The sequence below is a fragment of the Alexandromys fortis genome, unplaced genomic scaffold (assembly GCF_014885135.2).
Source record: "Alexandromys fortis isolate MF-2015 unplaced genomic scaffold, M_Fortis_MF-2015_v1.1 scaffold_80, whole genome shotgun sequence".
In the NCBI taxonomy this organism is placed as follows: Eukaryota; Metazoa; Chordata; class Mammalia; order Rodentia; family Cricetidae; genus Alexandromys; species Alexandromys fortis.
In genome coordinates, this window is record NW_026068174.1 from 5,628,496 (window position 1) to 5,651,425 (window position 22,930).

At 40.4% G+C, this 22,930-nt stretch overlaps 1 protein-coding gene across 2 annotated transcripts in view; it reads right to left on the bottom strand.

The window, feature by feature from the left end:
• Ssh2 (slingshot protein phosphatase 2) overlaps positions 1–22,930 on the bottom strand; it is a 257,711-nt gene that overhangs the window by 29,830 nt on the left and 204,951 nt on the right. For both annotated transcript variants that reach the window (XM_050128657.1, XM_050128656.1), the window contains 5 exons: positions 20,377–20,571; positions 15,970–16,063; positions 15,713–15,841; positions 9,649–9,695; positions 5,066–5,212 (listed from right to left, as the gene is read on the bottom strand). In XM_050128657.1, the coding sequence (XP_049984614.1) occupies positions 5,066–5,212; positions 9,649–9,695; positions 15,713–15,841; positions 15,970–16,063; positions 20,377–20,571 (612 nt within the window). The remainder of the gene's footprint in view (positions 1–5,065; positions 5,213–9,648; positions 9,696–15,712; positions 15,842–15,969; positions 16,064–20,376; positions 20,572–22,930) is intronic.

Genomic DNA, 22,930 nt, shown 5'->3' on the forward strand with positions numbered 1-22,930 from the left:
CTCTCCCCCTCCCTCTCCAGTCTGAAGGGCAGTCAGGGTTCCCTGCCCTGTGGAAAGTCCAAAGTCCTCCCCGCTCCATCCTGGTCTAGGAAGGTGAACATCCAAACTGGCTAGGCTAGAAAAGGAAGGAAGAGAAAACAAAGCTGCCACAAAACAAACAAATTACATCAGCCTGAACAGGTCAAAACTAATTATCTTGGATATGAACATTATTCAGTTACGATTCTAGCAAGGTAGTGTTATAGCACACAGTAGGATCAAGGGGCTGTTAAATAGATGGATAAATGTGGATGGAACTGCTGACCACATCCTCCAGCTGTTTAAGAAGGAACACTTTAAAACATAGAGAAAAAGATCTGCTACTCTTATGGCTACTGCTCAGATTCCAGAATCCTTTCAAGTAACCGTTCCTACAAATCAATACACGTATATGTGCGCATAAGGGGACACGCTATTCCTTTGCTTACTGACAAGCTTTCTTCCAGAAGTTTAGAGTCTTGCTTCTCTGGGGACATGAGCTACGCATGAGCGAGGGATTTCCAGTGCAAGTGCAAGTGAGCTTGAGGTAACCTGCCCAAACATGTGAACAGATAAGCTACAATAATGCAAAGTATGGAATAGAATAATTTCCCTTAATTTTAAAAACTGCATTTATTTATTTGAGTATGTGTGGGTGGGCAGGCATGTGAGTGTGGTGGTACTCATGTGGAGACCATAGGATGACCTGGAGGAGTCGGTTTTCTCAACTTCTACCTTATGTGTTCTGGGATTAAATTTAGGTCATCAGGCTTGGCAGCAAGCACTGAGCCATCTTGCTGGTTTTTACTAAAGAGTTTTTATTAGACTACAGTTTGGAAGCCAATGCACAGTGATTCAGATGAAAATCTAGATGTGTGCTCTACATTTTCCAGTTGAACTCCAACAACTTAAACATATCAAATTTTAGGCCCTGGTATGTACACATGGAATGTGCTTAAACTCGGACAATTCCCACCAAAACCAATCTACAGATTCTACTCAATATCCCAGCAAAATTCTTCAAAGACCTCAAAAGAACGGTACTCAACTTCATATGGAAAAGCAAAAAACCCAGGATAGCCAAAACAATCCTGTACAATAAAAGAACTTCTGGGGGCATCACAATCCCTGACTTCAAACTCTACTACAGAGCTACAGTACTGAAAACAGCCTGGTATTGGCATAAGAACAGACAGGAGGACCAATGGATCTGAATAGAAGATCTGGATATCAATCCACACATCTTCGAACACCTGATTTTTAATAAAAAAGCAAAAAATATCAAATGAAAAAAAAAAAGCATATTTAACAAGTGGTGCAGGCATAAATGGATATCAACAAGTAGAAAAATGAGAATAAACCCATATCTATCACCACGCACAAAACTCATGTCCAGATGAATCAAAGATCTCAATATAAAGCCAGCCACACTGAACCTTATAGAAGAGAAAGTGGGAAGTACACTTGAATGCATTGGCACAGGGAACCACTTCCTAAATAGAACCCCAGCAGCACAGACACTGAGAGAGAAACAATTAATAAATGGGACCTCCTGAAACTGAAAACCTTCTGTAAAGCAAAGGACATGGTCACAAGACAAAACGGCAGCCTACAAAATGGGAAAAGATCTTCATTAACCCCACATCAGACAGAGGTCTGATCTCCAAAATATACAAAGAACTCAAGAAATTGGACACCAAAAGAACAAATAATCCAATAAAAAATGAAGTACAGACCTAAACAGAGAACTCTCAACAGAGGAATCTAAAATGGTTGAAAGACACTTAAGGAAATGATCAACATCCTTAGTCATCAGAGAAATGCAAATCAAAACAACTCTGAGATTTCATCTTACACCTGTAAGAATGGCCAAGATCAAAAACCCTGATGACAACTTATGCTGGAGAGGTTGTGGGGAAAAGGGACACTTTTGCATTGCTGGTGGGAATGCAAGCTGGTACAACCCCTTTGGATGTCAGTGTGGCGATTTCTCAGAAAATTAGGAAACAACCTTCTTCAAGACCCAGTAATACCACTTTTGGGTATATATCCAAAGGATGCTCAATCGTGCCACAAGGACATGTGCGCAACTATGTTCATATTAGCTTTGTTTGTAATAGCCAGAACCTGGAAACAACCTAAATGCCCCTCTATTGAAGAAAGGATAAGAAAAATGTGGTACATTTACACAATGGAGTACTACACAGCAGAAAAAAATAATGACAGCTTGAATTTTGCAGGAAAATGGATGGAGCTAGAAAACATCGTTTTGAGTGAGGTAACCCAGACCCAGAAAGACAATTATCACATGTACTCACTCATAGGTGGTTTTTAAACATAAAGCAAAGAAAGCCAGCCTACAAAACTCAATCCCAGAGAATTTAGACAACAATGCAGACTCTAAGAGAGACTTACATAGATCTAATCTACATGGGACGTAGAAAGTGTAAAAAGACAAGATCTCTGGAGTAAACTGGGAGCATGGGGACCTTGGGGGAGGATTGAAGTGGGGAGAGGAGAGGCAGGGAGGGGAGCAGAGAAAAATGTAGAGCTCAATAAATATCAATTAAAAAACAAAACAACAACAAAATTTGGACAATTCCCTATGAAAGCGCCTCTTTGTGTAGCCCTAGCTGTGCTGGAACTCACTCTGTAGACCAGGCTGTCCTTGAACTCAAGAGGCTGGCCTACCTCTGCATAACAAGTGTTGGAAATAAAGGTATGTGCTACCATACCCAGCCTCTTTGGAATTTTTCAACTAGGCTTCTTAAGTGTACAGCTTCTAACTTATTTAAGAAGGCTCTAAGTTAGTTTTCATTGAACCTACACTTCAATTTCACCCCTTAATCCCTGTATAGGATGGTCTAGATTAAGTCTGGCATCATCACAGTAGGAGTAGGGCCTTGTAGAAAGCGATAGAGGAGGAGGAGTTCCCTCTCAGACTGAGCCAAACCTGAGAAATTTATGAACAACTGAATCCATTTATAACCTTGGTGCTTGTGATAGCTATTTTGTTTGTCAATTTGGCTACACCTGGAATTATCAAAATTTAAAAATGGCTGAGCACAGCTATGAGAGATTTTTGCTTAATTAAATCATTTGAAGTGGGATGATTCACTTCTAATCTGGATCTTTGAAATGGGAAGCTAAACCTTTAATCCAAATCTTTTGAGGCGGGAGACCCACCTCTAATCTGGGCCTGCCTTCTGCTGGCAGCTTGCTTGCTCCTGCCTTCGCTATCAGTCCATTCCTTCACTGGCATTAGAGTCTGCTTCTTTGGGATTCCAGTGTATCCTGAAGACCAGCTGAGACATCCAGCCTCATGGACTGAACAACGACTGGATTCTTGGACTTTCTGTTCATAGGCAGCCACTGTTGGGTTAGCTGGACAACCACAGCCTGTAAGTCATTAGAATGTGTGTGTGTGTGTGTGTGTGTGTGTGTGTGTGTGTGTGTGTTATATACACATATATTATATTCATTCTATATGTTCTGTTAATCTAGAGAATTCTCAATAATACAGATTTTGGTGCCTAAAGTGGTCCTAGAGCAACAGAAGTGTAAGGATGAAGCTTTTAAGCTCTTGGAATAGGCTTTCCACTTTGCCAGCCCTACAGTCCTGTGATTGAAGTCTCTCCTGGGAGCTTGCAGAATATTTGAAAGCCCATTGTGTGAAATATTTTACAAAATTAAGGAGACAAGTGGCATTTAATTATTCTGATTCAGCAATTATGAGAGGTGATGGATTTCGTGACTGTCCTGTCTATGAAGACTGTTAAGGGGAGTGTAGAGTGATTTCTGATGGAAGTTAATAAACAGAGGTGTTTCTCATCTGCTAAAGACGGTTTGAATGCTGTCCTTTCTCAAGAGGAATGTGGCCAAGTAGCTCACTTATGATTCATTCTTCCTAGTGAAAGGATGATTAAAATTGGGAAAGGAAGCTCTCAGAGCTTTAGGAGTCAATTGATTGAAGACAACAACAACAAAATACAGGAGAAAACCTCACCATTTAGAGTGTCTACAGTGAAGCCTACAACTGGGAAGATTTCCTTGTATTCAAAAAGGCCTGGTATTTTATGTGTTCACAGTAGTTTTCGCTATACAACTTAAAATTATCTCCAGTGCCAATTTAAGAATTTAATTCAGAGCCAGCCATGGTGGATAGTGTATGCTTCTGATTTTAGCACTTGGGAAGCAAAAGCAGGCAGATGTCTGTGAGTTTGAGGCCAGCCTGGTCTTCTTAGAGTTCCAGTCCATTTAGGACTACACAATGAGATCTTGTCTCAGAAATTTTTTTCACCCGTTTCTCATTTTTATCTATCATCTGTCTGTCTGTCTGTCTGTCTGTCTGTCTGTCTGCCTGCCTGCCTGCCTGCCTGCCTGCCTGCCTGCCTACCTACCTACCTACCTACCTATCTATCTTGTTTTTTTTGAGGCAGGGTTTCTCTGTAGCTTTGGAGCCTGTCCTGGAAACTAGCTCTTGTAGACCAGACTGGTCTTGAATTCACAGAGATCTGCCTGCTATGCCTCCCGAGTGCTGGGATTAAAGGTGTGTGCCACCACCGCCCAGCTTTATTTATTTTTCTTTTAAGATTTCTTTATATATATGTGTGTGTGTATGTGTGCTTGTGTGTGTGTTCTAACTGCATGTACAAAGAGGACATCAGATGCCATTATAGATGGTTGTTACCCACCAGGTGGTTGCTGGGAATTGGACTCAGGTCTTCTGGAGGAGCAGCCAGTTCTCTTAATCACTGAGCCATCTTTCCAGCCCCTCATATTTTATTTAGCTGCAGCGTAATTCCATTTTCTTTAATTTTGTGTGTAGTGGAAAACAGGGCAATATGAAATTATCTTATTCTAAGGGATTTCATTTGCTTAAAGGGAAAGTGTTAGGTCACTTATCTTTTGTCTAGGATTATAAAAACACAGTGCCTTTTCTACATCTTTTTCTATAAGTACTATCAGTAAATTATCTCAGTCACTTATCCCCAACCATGTTCAAACCATGAAGAGGGATCAGGATGTTGCGTGGGACAATACTCACTTTGCTTTAGAGATGAACTTGTAAGTGTCATTCCAGTAAGCCAGGAGATCCGTCGCCTCTTCATCATATACACGGATGTTATGATACTCAAAGACTCCGGGGAAGAAATTGTCTATCTCTCGAGTGACATTTAAGATGTACCGCACCCTGTGAAGAAACCAAGGCAGGGCGTGTATTCTGTTTCTCAAGCTAAAATGAATTCCCAGCACCATATATGCAAGTTCAATACCTAAATTCCATTTCACCTTAAGTATGGTTACACATTCTCATCTTTGATACTATTTTGGAAAGAGTACCCATATCTATATTAACTAAAAATCAACAACCTAACACCCACCACAACCTAGCAATTTCTGTTGCTAAAATTACAAACAGTAAAATTTTATTTGGAAGCTGTTTGTATAAAACCAGATGACTGATAAACTCCAAGAAAGAAAAAGGAAATTTTTCTTACTTTTCTGAATGCCAGATAGTTAGGCAAGAAACTGAGGGTCTATGGAAAGCTGGACCTAAAGCTCCCTCCAGTCTATCTGGCTACATTCTGGCCAAGCGCTCTCACATGTGGAGCTGCTAGCAGGACAGGGTTCTATATTAAGGTTTCCATTATTTCTCTCCCTGCACTACCTTAACCAATGTGTGGGCTTCATTGACCCAAGGCTCTTCTTTTCTTCACTGTTGTATAGAATTAAACATCACTGGAGTTTACTCCAGCAAAACAGGCTCAGCTCTTACTACAAAACTGTTTCCTTCAAATAACTACATGTGGGGCTCCGCAAACGAAAGAAGGAGGAGGAGGAGGAGGAGGAGGAGGAAGAAAGGAGAAGAAGAAGAAGAAGAAGAAGAAGAAGAAGAAGAAGAAGAAGAAGAAGAAGAAGAAGAAGAAGAAGAAGAAGAAGAAAAGACTACAGGAAAAGATATAATCATTCTGTGGCCATGGCCGAAAAGGATAAAATTTCTGAGACATGAACTGAATTCGTTTTAATGTAGCACTAAAACCTACTAATAAACATAATTTTTTTTTAAGTTTAAAAAGTGGAGCACACCGTAGGAATGTGAAATGGTGTGACTGCTGTGGAAAATAGCTTAGCAGTCACCAACAGGGCTAAAGTTACCCAGCCCCACTCAACGACTTGCATACAGGCGGTCACAGCACTATCATCTTGACAGTCAAAAGTGGCTGCTAGTTGATGACAATAGTGACTTCTAGAGATAGGGAAGAAGATGATCTCGTTCTGTTTTGAAAAAAATATTCTTAATTAACTAGGTAGTTTGCGTAACTCAGAAACATTTACCAAAACCCACAGAATTGTGCATTTTAACTGTTAACTATATTGCATATAAATTACATTCAATAAAACAATTAGAAGAAAAAGCAAGAACACTTTTTTATTTTTTCTGAAATGAGATCTCTATGTGTAGCCTGGGCTTGCAACTCTATATAGACCAGGCCGGCCCACAAATTAAGATGTGACTCACCATGCCTGGCTCACTGATCTTACTTAAAATAAAAATGAGGGATTGGAGAGATGGTTCAGCGGGTTAGAGGGCTTGCTGCTTGCTCTTCAGATAACCTGAGCTCAGTTCTCAGCAACCATGTGGAGAAGTTCACGACTTCCTAGCGCCAGTGGGTTAGATGCTCTCTTCTGCCTCCTCACAAAACCCAATCAATCTCCTACTTCTAATCCTATACTTCAGTAATGGATTATGGCATCATCTCTATAGAGACAGGACAAAACTTCCAAATTCTTTTCATTCCAGAATTGAAAATTCACACTGCCAACTGGTACTTAACTCCTTAAGGTTTCTTTGCTTTATCCGCAATTCTGTGACTTTATGTGGAGTAACTCTTAGAGTTAGTTTCTAGAGTCAGTAGATTCTCTGGAAATGATCTTACTATTAAAATTGCCTTTTTGAGCCGGGCAGTAGCACATGCCTTTATTCCCAGCACTTGGGAGGCAGAGGCAGGCAGATCTCTGAGTTCAAGGCCAGCCTGGTCTACAGAGTAAGTTCCAGGATAGCCAGGACTACACAGAAAAACCCTGTCTTGGAAACCAAAAAACAAACAAAAAAATTACACTTTGAAATACCATAAATCGCCAGGCGATGGTGGCGCATGCCTTTAATCCCAGCACTACAGAGCTAGTTCCAGGACAGGCTCCAAAGCCACAGAGAAACCCTGTCTCGAAAAACCAAAAAAAAAAAAAAAAAAAAAAAGAAATACCATAAATCACTGGCAGGAAACAGTACATACAGTTTTGTGACACACTAAAGTTTAAGACCCATTAAATTTAAGAAATAAGTCCCAAGTAGATGTCTGTCCATCCAGTCATTCTGTTTGAAAGACAGCTAGAGTCAGGAGCACTTTGCAGTTCAGCCCTGTAGGATGAACGATGGTGTCACTTGACAGCAGGGTGAGAATGGGTAACTGCATACTGCACACTTCAAAAGCAAAAAGAAAAGATTTTGAAGGTTTTCACCATAAAGAATTGATAAGTGGGGGTGGAAGAGATGGTTTAACAATTAAGAGTACTGGGTGCTCTTCCAGAGGACTCAGGTTTGATTCCCAGCACAGCAGCTCAGAACCATCTGTAACTTCATTTCTAGGGCATCTGATGTCCCCTTCTGGTCTCCAGGGCATCAAGCATGCAAGCGATACACAGACATACATGCAGGCAAAATACCCATACAAATAAAAAACAAAGTAAAACTTATTAAAAAAACTGAAAAATGTTCCAGATGACAAACTCGGTTTAAAAACATTAAATATATGTTCTTGAATATAAAATGGTACACATTAATGTACAAAATTTTAGTATTTTATAAATTATTTTAATAAAAGCGGCACATGAGACAGAGATTCTCATCTCCAGCTAGTATTATATAGCCTATTGTATGCATATTCAATGTGGTTACAATGTATTTGGCAAGCAGTGCCATGTCAAACTTCAGATTTCATATTAAATATCATATCTAAATTTTCTACAATGATAGAGCTTTTAAACTTTACAGAATTATTGCTAGCTGTCAAAAACCGTGTTCCACTCTCAAGGAAGTTTAAATGAATGTTTGCAGATAAAGCAGAGTCAGTGCTGGTTTTTTTGGGGGGGGGGCGGGGTTTCGAGACAGGGTTTCTCTGTAGCTTTGGAGCCTGTCCTGGAACTATCTTTTGTAGACCAGGCTGGCCTTGAACTCACAAGAGGTCCGCCTGCCTCTGCCTCCCAAGTGCTGGGATAAAGGCACGCGCCACCGTTGCCCAGCTGATTAGGTTTTTTGGGAGGGGTTGGTCAGTGCTGTTTTTTTTTTTTAAGTCCAAACAGGGCCTTGTCCAGAAACCTACCAGTGAACAACAACAATTTAGTTTTTAGTTTTTAAAAATCTATCTATCTATCTATCTATCTATCTATCTATCTATCTATCTATCTATCTACCTACCTATCTACCTATCTACCTATCACCTATTTATTCTTTTGTGTTTCTAGACAGTGTTCCTGTGTAGTCCTGTCATCCTAGAACTCTCTGTAGACCAGGTTGACCTCAAACTCACAGAGATTTGCCTGCCTCTGCTTACCAAGTGCTGGGACAAAAGGTGTGTGCCAACACTGCCTGGCAAATTTGTCTGGTATTAACAGGGCGAATGAAAGACACAGGATGAAAGTTGAGGTCTTTGAATTCTCAGCCCAGCTTATTAGCTGATTTCCTCCCTTCATCTGTCATTGGGCAAATGGAAGTTCTCACATGTGTGTGAGTTTTTTTTTTTAACATTTATATACACTGAATATCATCTTAGTGTGAAGCTTTGAGCTAGGATGATATAAATTCAAAAGATGAGAATATAGTCTCTAACTTAAAAAGCTCCAGATCAATCCTTACTTATTAAAACTTTCCAAGTTATACTTATTTTTATATCTTCAACTAAGCAACTAGATTTTCTTTTTAAGATTTATTTTTATTATGTATACAGTGTTCTGTCTGCATGTATATCTGTAGGCCAGAAGAGGGCACCAGATCTCATTATAGATGGTTGTGAGCCACCATATGGTGCTGGGAATTGAACTCAGGACCTCTGGAAGAGCAGTCAGTACTCTTAACTGCTAAGCCATCTCTCCAGCCCTGCAACTAGATTTTCATACCTGGGATTTTTCTTTTTTGGTTCATTTTAGCAATTATAAAATACCTTTCATGTCAGGAGAGAGGAAAGTAGGGAGTGTGCATGGCACCCATCAGTAAGTACCCCAGACTCTCACTCTATCATGGCAATTCTCTTCCTCCTCTGGCATAGGCAAGCTCTATCCCTTAACTACATTCCTAGCAACTACATTTGTTTTTTAAGGAGTACCAAACACTTGGGAATTTGTTTTTCAAAGCCATTCCATCAGTACAATTGATCTTTCTTGGAAGGGAAGGGGATCAAATGGTTGAGAGAATAACTGCTTTGATTTTTTCCCTAAGATTATAGCTGAGAATTGAAAGCGACTCTAAGGATTAAAGTTTACCCATCGATATTTTTTTTGACAGGAAAACATAAAGACTAAAACAGGGACTTCTGCCATACAGAGGAGTAGGCAATTGCTCTGTGTGCTCACCCTCGGTTCTGTAAATCCTCTAAGTTCGAGGCATTCCATTCTGAGCCCTATGGAGCCAAAAAGACAAGGTTAGTGAGCATTATCAAGTCAACTAAACAGGGTATTTGGAAAGGAGCCCTGCGGGGAAACAGTTTCTGAAAAGTGACTCAACAACATGTACTTAATGTCTTCATGTTATTACACCTAGTTTTATTAATGATAGTGCAAAAATGACCACCCCCCATGGGAGCGGTGAGTGTATATTCACATGAGAATAGACAAGTGCCACAGTATGTATGTGGGGGTCAAATTCAGATTGTCAGCTTGGGGGCAAGTGTATTCATCCAATGGAGCCGTCTTGCTGACCCAATGATCGTGAACTTCAAAGCCTACAATTTTCATCTCCTATGCATGGGATTACAAGGGTATACCAGTAGAAGGTGCTGGGTACTGAGACCAGTGCTGTGTTCAGGCTAGGCAAGTACACTACCAACTGAGGTACATCTTTAGCCCTATTTGTATTTTTTTTTTTTTTCTGAGACAAGGTTTCTCTGGTTGTTCTGGACCTCGCTCTGTAGATCAGGCTAGCCTTGAACTCACAGAGATCCACCTGTCTCTGACTTCTGAGTGCTGGGATTAAAGGTTTGCGCCACCACCACCTGGCCCTATTTGCTTTTTAAATTATATTTTATTACATGCGTGTACACCAAACTATGTTGGTGTGGGTGCACTCATGCCATGGCACGCATGTGGGGGTTAGAGGAAAATCTGAAAGAGCCTTTTCTCTCCCTCTACAATGTGGGTTTTAGCGACTGACCTCAGGTCATTAGGTATGGGAGCAAGTGCCTTTACATGATGTACCATCTTGCCGGCCCCCGGCTTTTCCTTTAAGAGAAGTTTACGGCACATGCTTCCAGTTCATATGGAAAGCATGGCAGCCACAAGAGTGACACTTAGCGACATCTCAGCAGTACACTCTCTGTACCACCACAAGGATAACCGGCCTGGGGCTGCATTTCTATTTGAAAACACTTCTAGAAAGGATCTGTAATGTCAAATCTTGAAAAAGATAGCCAGTTTATTCATAAGCAAAATTATGGTGTCCAATACTCTCATGTTTCCCTTGCTAAGCTAAAAAACCTTGCTTTCCTACAAATGGTCTCTCTTCACAGTAGGCTTTTCTCAGTCAAATCAGACAGCCTCCAGGACAGCTGCTGATACTAAAATCTGGCTGGGCAAATGCTTCCTCCAGTTCAGAGCAATTGCACAATCTTATGAGGACTTAGATGAATCCTTTTTCCTAATAACTTGGCTTCCCACCAATCAATCTTTCCTTCCCACTGCAGATCTCTTTAAACTATGTTCTAAGCATTCCTTCTCCATATCAGCTGATAGCACCCTGAGTAAACAAACCTCTGTGTAGTATAATGCAGAGCTGAGCATTCTTGTGGAAGGAGGGGAACTGCTGCCTCTCCTCTCACAATCTGCTTGAGCTCCAGGCACGGCAACTATGCATGAAATGAGATGACTTTGAGAAAAGTAACACTGCGACTTTAAACTAGGATAAATCTCTTTTCCTGTGTCAACTGCTGGGAAAGGAAGGGGTTTGGACACAGGACCTGTGGTACACCACCAAGGGGAACCACCAAAACAAATATAAAATGTTTAGGTAATATCTGCAAGCATTTATTTTGCATTTTGAATTAAGAGGTAAATTTTGGAACTTATTTTCTTAAATAAGAAAATCATTCACATCTTTAAACCCAACACTCAGGAAGCAGAGGCAGGAGGACCTCTAAGTTTGAGGCCAGACTGGTCTATAGAGTTTCACAACAGCTGGGGCTACACAGAGAAACCCTGTCGAAATAAAATGAAAAACAGAACAAAAACCACATTTACAAAGAGTAAGAACTCTCATCCTCTAATAGTAGACTCATGCCATAAATATGTCCAAATTCACACAGTGTACATTCTATGTAATCTATGGACTCAGCTGATAAACATGTGCTAATCAATGCAGGTTCATTAACTCTAACAAATGCACCCCTTATTTATTTATTTGTTTGTTTGTTTGTTTGATTGAAAAAGGGTTTCTGTGTAGCCTTGGCTCTTCTGGAACTTGCTCCATAGACCAGACTAGGCTTGAACTCCCAGAGTCCACCTGACTCCTGTCTAGAATTAAAGTTGTGCACCAGCACACCCAGTCCAAATGGACCACTCTTGACAGGGTACGCTGATTATGTGGCAGGCTATACATTCATGGCAGCTGAGGGTACATGGGAACATTTTAATCTTCTGCTTAATTTTCCTATGAATCTAAAACATCTCTAAAATTAAAATCCACATACTAGAAGTATTATGTAGATATATGTAGTATTAAAATAAAAATATGACTAGGAAGCAATAACAAAAGACAACAATGAAACCTTCTTGGGTAATGATTAAAAGTGATTTATTATCTTCTAAAATGAAAAAATTCTACAATAAACTTTAAGCATATTACTTCTTTTTTTTTTTTTTGGCTTTTTTTTGGCTTTTTCGAGACAGGGTTTCTCTGTAGCTTTGGAGCCTGTCCTGGAACTAGCTCTTGTAGACCAGGCTGGCCTCGAACTCACGGAGATCTACCTGTCTCTGCCTCATGAGTGCTGTGATTAAAGGCGTGTGCCACCACCACCCGGCAAGCATCTTACTTCTTATGTGTATTAATGTGTTGCCTGTAGTGCATGTGTGCTCCACCTGTGTGTCTGGTGGCCTTAGAAGTCAGAAAAGGGCTTCAGATGTCCCGGAACTGGAGTTCTGGATGGTTGTGATAACCAAGTCAGTGCTTGGATTATATAATTCGGATTAACCTTGGCTTCTGCAGTACTGGGATTACAGACATGAACTAACGTGCATAGAGAACATAAATTATCTTTGTAATAAGAAAAAACTCATGAAAGAATTATGAACTCCTAAGAGGAATCTGTTGGTGGAAATACTCAAACACATTTGTGGTGATTAGGGAAACATAATTTGGGGGAAATTAGACTATTATTTCTGTTTTCAGTATTATTAAAAATTGCTTATATACCATAAAATAAACCAGTTGAAGAAAGGGTAAAGAGGAGGAAGCTCTGAATTCTAGATGGAAGCAAGTGACGGTAGAGACATAGGAAGCATGCCTGCCTGGAACAAGACAGGTTGGCAGTCAGAAAATGGCTATATTGGATATTTATCATGTCTGTATCTATCTATGTATTTAATTATTTATTTGAGACAGGATCTCACTACCTAGCTCCTGCTGGCCTAGAACACACTCTGTAGAGCAGACTAGCCTCCATCACTCCACCTGCCTCTGCCCCCTGAGTGTTGGAATTGTAGGTGTGCACCATCATGCTAGGCAACATGTCTGCATCCTTTGTATGCATGGTGCTGGCGATCCAACTCTGGGCCCAGCACATAAGAGAAAAGTTCCACATTTTAAAAAAAGTTTTAAAATCCATATTTAGGGCTGGAAATGTGGTTCAGTGGTAGAGTCCTTGTCTACACAGGTATCTATACTCGATTTTCAGTATCAAAAAAACCAAACAAGCAATGCTTGATGGTAAAGTGACTTTAGTTTGCTCCCGACCCCCTACTTTCTAGATCTCATGGTTCCCAGGCTGAATCCAAACTCTATGCAGCTGAGGATGACCCTGTCATGAGTACTGGAGTGTCACTACACCCAGCTTCCAAGGTGCTGGGGATCAAACTCAGGAGCATATGCACAACAGACAGGCACTGTACCACTAGGGCTACATCTTCAGCCAGTTCTGGCCACTACCTAACATGAGCTCTTTTTGGCTACCAACATTTTTTTCTTCACAAAAATTCAGTCATACTTCATGGAGTCTGGGCAAAGAATATCTGAGTAAGTGGCTCCTAAGATTTCTACAGATAACACAAGAATTCCAACAAAGTTAGAGTAGGATTTTTTTTTAAGATTTATTTATTTATTATATATACAACATTCTTCCATATATGTTTACATGCCAGAGGAGGGCACCAGATCTCATTATAGATGGCTGTGAGCCACCATGTGGTTGCTGGGAATTGAACTCAGGACCTCTGGAAGAACAGTCAGTGCTCTTAACCTCTGAGCCACCTCTCCAGTCCGAGAGTAGGATATTTTTGAGACCTCGTGAAAATACACACTAGAGACAACAAATTCAGTCTCCTTATCCATAGAAAGGACAGTACAATCTACATCCAGAAATAACAACATAGCCAGGTGGTGGTGGCACACACCTTTTATCCATGCATTCAAGAGGCAGAGGCAGGTGGATCTGTGAGTCTGAGGTCAGCCTGATTTAGAGTGAGTTCAAGGACAGCCAGGGATGTGTAAGAGAAATCCTGTCTCACTCCCACTCCCTGACAAAAAGTACCAGAAAAGAAGATCCCTTGTCAGTTCACAGTTTTGCACAGTGATTTCACAGCTATGGGCCATATAAATCAAACTAGAGACAAATATACTCTAAAATTTCAAACTTCCAGTGGTATTAAGTGTGACTGCATGGTAAAATAAACTATTATGAATGTTCAGTGTGAGGTAATGCATTTAGTCAGTTTCTGTGTGCTGTGGGATGCTCTTTCTGTATGTTATGAATATGTTTTTCTCTCATTGGTTGATAAATAAAGCTCCTTTGGCTTATAGCAAGGCAGAATGGAGCCAGGTGGGAAATTCAAGCAGAGATAGAGGAGAAGAAGGGTGGAGTCTAGGAGATGCCAGTCAGCTACCAAGGCTGACAAGAACAAGACATGTAAAAAGTGAGGTAACCAGCCATAAACCACATGACAAAGTGTAGATAAAAATATGGGTTAATTTATATGTAAGAGCTAGCTAATAATAAGCCTGAGCCATAAGTCAAGCATTTATAAGTAATATTAAGCCTCTGAGCTGTTATTTGGGAATTGGCAGGTGGGAAAGAAACCTCCAATTACATCTGTATATCTGTTCCTCTTCTATCTGTATTCCTGGCTTCTAACCAGTTCAGTGCACGTATGTGCTTATCAGAAAATGGAAATGCCACATTTCTGGATGTAGAGGGTACTAGCCCCTCTATAAGGATAAGAAGCTTCCGTAATGTAAATTTGGCCAAAGTGTACAAAAAGTAGAAACAAAATGATGTCTTAGCATCCTTCTTTGCTTTGATGTAGTCTTGTTAATCTTGTTCCTACTACCATGTACACATGAAACTAGAATTATTCGACCTTAGAGGCTTCCTATCTAGTCTCTCTGTATCTTCCTTGAGGCTATTACAGGTGACTGAATGTTTGGGAACTATGAAGAAAAATTTTTAGTCATTGACATTTTGGTAATAATGAAAAGTACTTTGGAGGCCTCAAAATGCTGTGACACAGTTTCATTATGTTTAAAGGTTGAGGGCTGAGGATGTTGTTCAATGGTAGAGCACATGCTTAACATGTGCAAGGATCAGACTTTGATCCTTAGGGCCCCAGAAAACAACTAAGCAAATAAAGTTCTGTTATAAGTAGTACCATCTACTTAGATGAAATACGCCAGGTATAAATATTGCCACTATACTCAGTTTTAATCCACATAAAAATCTACTGAAAGAGGAACTGGGAAGAAATAAACAGCAGTAAGCCATTATGTAACATTTCTAGCATACAACACATGCAATTAATCTTAAAAAGCACAGATAATATTAGCAGTGTTAGTAAAATAATGTGGTAAAAATATTAGAAAGCAATGAGGCTTGAGTAATATTGCCTATCCTTTTAATTCAGTTACAATAAACCTTTTTTAGATTTATTTCAAGTGTATGAGTTTTTGGCCTGCATGTATGTGTGTGCACCAGGTGTATGCCTGGTGCCTGCAAAGGTCAGAAGGGGGCTTTGGATAGGAACTAGAGTTATGGATGGTTTTGAGTCATCGTGTGAGTGCTGGGAATTGAACCTATGTCCTCTGCAAGAACAGTAAGTGCCCTTAACCACTCAGCCATCTCTTCAGTCCAGTTACATTTTATTTAAATAGAGTAAACAACAATTGTCTTGAGTCCAAAGTTAGTTTCAAAATACCACTTAAAGTGGCTTTAAAACTTACCAGGAACACATGCTCAAATATCTGTGTGGGACTATCCATCTGACCAAGGATCACTATCATTTCATTATCTATGAATTCCTTGAATTCTCGCAAGTTGCACACCATCTGCATTTCCAACTCTGTGCGTATCTGAAACAGAGGCGATGTACCGTGTTAATCTCTGTAAAGTTCTTCTGTGTTTTCAATACCATTTTTAGCCCATTCCTATTGTTACTCTACTCCTAGCTTCAGAACAATGAGGACTAAATGTTGCTTACCTCTTTGGATGTGATATTTTCCAAATCCTTTTGCATCATAATCTCCCTTAATTTGGTTTTAATAAGTCTTTCTGTTCGTTCACGTTCAGTTGGTCTGAGGATAGATAAGTAGTGGTTTTTCTTAAACAAGAATTTAATCAAAACAATGAATTCACCATTTGATTATGCTTCCATATTACTTCTCTTATTCTCATATTTATATTGCAGAAGCATAGCAAATGAAAACTGTACCCAATTACACAGTGAGTTCCAGGCCAATGTGGGTACTACATAATCAGACAATGTCTAAACCAAAACCAAATTAACATCAAGAATACCTTCCTGCCAGGCAGTGGTGGTGCATGCCTTTAATCCCAGCACTTGGGAAGCAGAGACAGGCAGATTTCAGTGAGTTCGAGGCCAGCCTAGTCTACAGAGTGAGTTCCAGGATAGCCAGGGCTGTAACACAGAGAAACCCTGTCTCGAAAATACAAAAAACTCCCAAACCCAAATCCAAAATTAAAAACAAACAAAACCAAAACACCTTCCCAACCTAAACCAACCAAGAAACAAAACAAAACAACCCCATATAGAACATAATAAACATGTAAAAATTAACTTGAATAGGACCCATGTGTCTTTAAATACATCAAGAATATACAGATCTATGAAGCAGCAAAGACAAGCTGGGCATATCAAGTATCATTCATGTCCCTATCAAGAACCCCTGGATAGCAACAACTGCTGAGCTAGAATACCAATCTGGGCAGGACACTGGTGTAACTCAATAGTGCCAGACCCTAGAATGCCACCATCTGCAGGACTGTGTGGTTTTCTAGTTTTTGGTCTCTTTAAAATTACTCAAGGTCAGGTGTGGTGGCACATGCCTTTAGTCCTAGCATGCTGAGTTAGAGGCCAGCCTGGTCTACAAAGTGATTTCCAGGACAGCCAGGGCTACATAGTGAGACCCTGTCTCAAAATAATAATAAATCTACTCAGCCAGGCAGTAGTGGTGCATGCCTTTAATCCTAGCACTCGGGAGGCAGAGGCAGGTGGATCTCTATGAGTTTGAGGCCAGCCTGGCCTACGGCCTACAAAGCTAGTTCCAGGACAGCCAAGGCTACACAAAGAAACCCCATCTTGAAAAACTAACTACTCCCTCTACCCCTTCTTCCCCCCAAAAAAGAAAAGCATCAGTTCAGTGTAACTGGATGCTTCTCTCTAGTGCATGGTTCATATTATGGAGAATTTGAGTGCTTTCTGCCCCATCTCTGCTCCTACCTACTCAAGAAAGGTATCTGCTTTGGATCTCCTTATTTGGATATGGACATGGCTTAAGCCTTCAGGCATCCTGCCTGTTCCTGCTGCTTGCAGCCTTATCACTGGCTGCAAAAATAGCCTCTGTAATCTCCAGTTCTGTATGCTGCGTCTCCACACACTTGGGGCACCACACTGCACAGGCACTCAGCTTCTCATGAACTATGCAGAACACAGCTAATACCTGTGCTGTTCTGCTAAGGTGTTTGTCTTGAGTAGAAGGGCAATTCTTATCTAGGTTTTATTTTTCCCAGACACTGTAATGTGGGAGGAAATGCAGAATGACAGTCTTCTACTGAAAAGATGTATTGATCAAAACAGATTTTAGCACTTGTGTGCATGCATGGGTTTCCTGAGAAAAACTCAAAGCAGTTTTTCTTTGAGCCCTTCACATTCTGAGCTGGAGTAGTTCAGGAGCAGACAGACCTAGGTTTAATCACAGTCCTACTACCTACAGTTAATGTGACCTTGAACAAGGTCCTTCCCTTTTCAGAGTCAGGCATAACATTAGATATACACTGGGGCACCACACAGTACATGACCTTCTTGGATTACAAGAACAAACTGTTCACAACAGAATTCTGTAAATGCATTTTGGCTCACATTTTCCCTATATTCTCACTATCCTTTTTTAGGCCTTTTAAGTTAAATTGGGTAGGAAGAGGGCGCAGAAAAAGCATTTAGCATGCAAACATACTTTCCCCTCTTTGATATCACTGGAAAAAAATGTAAAACACAGAGAAAACAAAAACTAAAAACCACTCTATCCAGATATAATCATGTCCTAGTTAGGGTTACTATTGCTTTGATGAAATACCATGAGCAACTGTGATCTGCAGAGAAAAGGGCTTATTTGGCTTATACTTCCAATGTAGTCTGTCATTGAAAGAAGTCAGGACAGGAACCCAAACAGCAGGAACCTGATGCAGAGGCCATGGAGAAGTGCTGCTTACTGGCCTGTTTCCCATGGTTTGCTCAGTCTGCTTTTTTTTTATAGAACTCAGGACCACCATCAGGGACATAGCCCCTCCACCAATAGGCTGGGCTCTCACACATCAATCACTAACTGAGAAAATGCCCTACAGGTTTGCCTATGGGCTGATCTTATGGAGGCATTTTCTCAATCGAGGTTCCATCCTCTCCAACAACTCTGTGTCCAGTTGACATAAAACTAGCCTGCACATCAGCTTTGATATTCTGGCCTACAGTTTCTATTTATTTGTTATCTACAAAGATAATGTAATAAATGTATCTTAAAACTAAGAACTAATGTTCAGTGAGTGTCTACTATCTGCCAGGATCTTTCACCCTTTTGGGGGGAGTTATTTTTCCTTAGGAATGTAAAGCAATTCTTTCTACTGTGCTAGAGAGCCTAAGTCTTCTCAAATCAAATCAAAATTAGGAAGGAAAAACAATAGTTTACTTATTTTAAGATATCTGTTATTTATTTTGAGATGTGGTTGGTGCACTGATATGCAGCACAGGTTGGAGCATGGACCCCATGGCGTGTGTATGGGACAAAAATGCCATCAGACAGAGGTTACATGGGAAGGAAGGGAGAAGAGAGAGACAGAGACTGAGAACTGCCTTCTCAGAGAAATGGCAGGGGGTAGGATGGGCAGAGTTAGTCTCTTAAAGGGACCTTTGCACCTGTGTATAGACTAAGTAGTGACATAGCAGTCATAGAAACCCTGGGCTGGCCAGAGTACAGCCTGGGTTCATCCTGTCAGGTGACAGGGGCCAGCATAATGCCTGAATCCTAACAGCTGATCCTACTATCTGTAGTCCAGGCTGGCTTAGAACTTGAAGCCCTCCTATCTCAGCCTACCAAGTGTGCGATATGCTACTATCCCTGGCTGTGATGAATTTTCTTCTCTAAGTATGGTTTAAGATAAGCTTTTTTTTTTGAGCTAGATGAAACAGTAATTCCTCTGAAACCCATCAACCAGTTTTACAATATAAAATCATGAAGATCATTTCCATAGATGTGTTTTTTGGTAACTAAGAGACCTTGAAAGAACTAGGCCTACTGGAAAGGCTCTGGAACCAACAACTCCCTGAGAAAAAAGATTGATGATGCTTTGACTGCTTATTCAACTAAAATAAAACCACAACTCAGCAGAAATAAATTTAAGCCAGTATTCTTTTCAATGGATTGGAAACATCTTTCTCTCCTTGTTCCTTTCTGAGACAGGGCCTCACTATGCAGCTCTGCATGGCTGAGAATTCACTGTGTGGATCAGGCTAACCTTGAGCTCAAGGGATTCACTTACTTCTGCTTCCTGAGTGCTGGGATTAAAGGTGAGTAACACCCTAGCTTTAAAGAATACAAACAGTTTCTATTGGTTACAACAGTAAATGAAAAAAGAGGACACATCACCTATTGCTCCTGGGGACTGTGTTTATAGGAGTGATTGCTACCCTTGGGAAGACACTTTAACTTCTCAGGTATGGCAAACATCCCTCCAAAAGCCTCCTGCTGTTAATTGTTATCAAATGCTCCTTTTCATAGTCATTTCTCTAAATTCAAATTTCAAATTAGTGGAATCTGAGTAATAGGTTTTTTTTTTTTTTTGTGAGACATGTCATGTCCGTCCGTCCGTCCCCCGGCCCTGCCACTGGGTTTCTCTGTGTAGCCCTGGATGTCCTGGAATTCTCTCTGTAGACCAGGCTGGCCTCAAACTCACAGAGATCCACCTGGCTCCGCCAAGTGCTGAGATTAAAGGTGTGTGCCACCACCTGGCTTTTAAATTTTTATTTTATGTGCATTGGTGTTTTGCCTGCATTATGTCTGTGTGGGGGTGTCTGATCCCCTGGAAAAGCAGTTAGACAGTTGTGAGCTGCCATGTTGGTGTTGGAATTGAATCCGGGAAGTAGCCAATGCTCTTAACCACTGAGCCATCTCTTAGATTTTTATAGCATTACATTCTTGATTACTCTGTTGTGCCCAGGAGTAAAATTCCTCAGGCCTTTGAAGGAAATAGAGGATCTTCATGTATGACAGAAGGGTAATCTACATTGTAACTATTGTCAATGGGGCAGGGTTAGTTCCTAAGGAATATGCTGCCTAGCACACAAGAGAGGGTCACAGTCCTTAGCAAGCCAACTTACATGTCTGTGAAGAGAGCCGGAGAGTCAGGTCGATGAGACTGCACATCCTGCATAGCATTCCACTCATTGACTGAGGACTGATCCGAGTTGATATGGCTCTCATAATAACTCACCCACGTGAGAAAAAGGCTTCCTGGATAGTAGTTATGCATTCTGGCCACTTCACAAGCCTTGTGCAAGCTCTGTAGTGCAGACCTGAAAGATAGGCTCAGAAATGAGCACTATAGAATTATGGGATACCAAAAGGATAAAACCTAGGTCTATCTCAAACTCCTCTAATTTTTTAATTCTACAGAGTATTATTCTCTGTAGAATTTTCTCCCTCCCTGGAAGTCAATATTCTGTGGTCTTGATGCATATTCAAGGCAGGGAGAGGGGACAAGAACTGACAACTAACTCCTCAATGAAAAAAAAGTCTATGACCTCATGACCTAATCCTTGGACTCATGTGACTGTGTCATTAGCAAACAAAAATCTCAACAATTAACTATTCAAAACTTGTTTCCCTTTGGCACAGAATCATGTGATAGCTTATTCTCTAGCATCCTCACAGGCTCCACAGAGATCTGATAGGCAGATGCCCCTAAAGCCATGAGTCTACGTCCTTTGATGTCCAGGAAGTACTGACCTAATAGCATTTACCATTCTTGCTACCTTAGTCTCCTAGTTCTTTAAACCATTTATTCATTCACATGAGTTACTTTCTCAGAATAGCTTCTGGCTCTACCCTAAGACTAAATTAAACTTCTGACTCTGAGCTCAGAAACCCAAGAAGGGTAAACAAAACTAAAAACTACGTATTTTTCTATTTACCTAAGCTAAAGCTAAAAACGCTAGAAAGTAAATAAAGACAGAAAAAGAAATACTAGGAAGTAACTTACACAAGACAAGGATCATTCTACATTTTGTTTATTAGTCTATCTCCAGTGCTTAACAAGGCCTAGATCATAGCTGGAGCTCACATAAATGTCATATTAGCTACAAACTAACATTTATTTTGTTTCTTATTCTGTAGCACTGTGAATAAGGACTCAGTGCCTCCTGTATGCTACAAGCAATATACAACTTGTTATGTTTTTGCTTTGGCTTTTTGAGACAGGGTCTCTCTACATAGCTCTGACTGTTCTGGAACTCACTTTGTAGACCAGGCTGAACTCAAACTCAGAGATCTGCTTGCCTCTGCCTTTTGAGTGCTGAGATTAAAGGCAGGTGCCACCATGCCTGGCCAACTGTAGAACTTTTTCAAAATGAGCAAGGATTATTTTTCTTAGGAGGCAGGACAGATAAAAGATATTCTTAACAAAAATATATAAGATCATTTAAAACAGCTTAGTAGTTAAAGGCACTGACAAGCAAGACTGAAAGCCCGAGTCTATTCTCCAGGATACACTTGGTGGAAGAAAGCACTAATGCCCCCATAATCTACCTCTGCCCCCATATGTTTGCTACTGTGGCATACAAACCCACTCACACACAAATAAATACTTTTTTTTTTTTAATGATAGGTGCTGGAATGTTGGCTCAGCAGTTAAAAATACTTGTTTTTGCAGAGGTCCCAAGTTCAATTTCCAACTCCAGTTCCAGGGGATCTTTTATCTTCTAACCTCCTGGGCACCAGGTACACATACTGTGCACAGACATGCATGCAGTCAAAACATTCAAACACATAAAATAATTAAAAAATAAATGTTATAAAGAAAAGTATGTAAATGAATGGCTATATAATTCTCTTACACTTTCTTTTCCTTCAAGAGAAAAACATTAGTTTGTAGCTAACTTCCTGCAACACCGGGGTACAGATGAGCACTGCTGGTTTTTTACACGGGCATTAGGGATCTGAATTCAGACCCTTGTGGTGGCATGACACTTTACTGATTGAATTATTTCAGTCCCCAGAGGCTAAAGACTACTGAGCAGAAGGCCTCATTATTCCTTGGTTTTATTAGATCATTTTCTAGATAAGTGAATAAGATTCTATTCTATCTAACGAAATAAGATACTCTCGGGCCAGATATGTAACCCTTGAAATGCCTTAGTTCTTTCATCCACAATAGGGTGCTAACAACACTACTGTGTGGCACCAGTGTAATGGTTAAATATAAGCCATGTAAAGCATCCAGAACACAGTGAATAACTTAAAAGTGTCAGTATATGGATGGTTATTAACAATGATTTCCTTTGGTTTTTAGAGACAGGGTTTCTCTGTGGTTTTGGAGCCTGTCCTGGAACTAGCTCTTGTAGACCAGGCTGGTCTCTAACTCACAGAGAGCCGCCTGCCTCTGCCTCCCAAGTGCTGGGATTAAAGGCGTGCACCACCATTGCTCGGCTAACAATGATTTCTTTAGGCTTTATTTGCATCACACAAACAATTACCAGTACTTTAAAAGGAAATGTTTCTATCTATACTATAACTCTGTCAAATAAGATAATCTTTGATTATCTTAGGAAACTAAAAGTTGGTGCATAGCAGTAAAATGTACAGACTTGGCTCTCACACTAAGCATGGTCAGTGTGAAACACAGTTCTAACAGACTTCCTAACCCATTAGCATTTC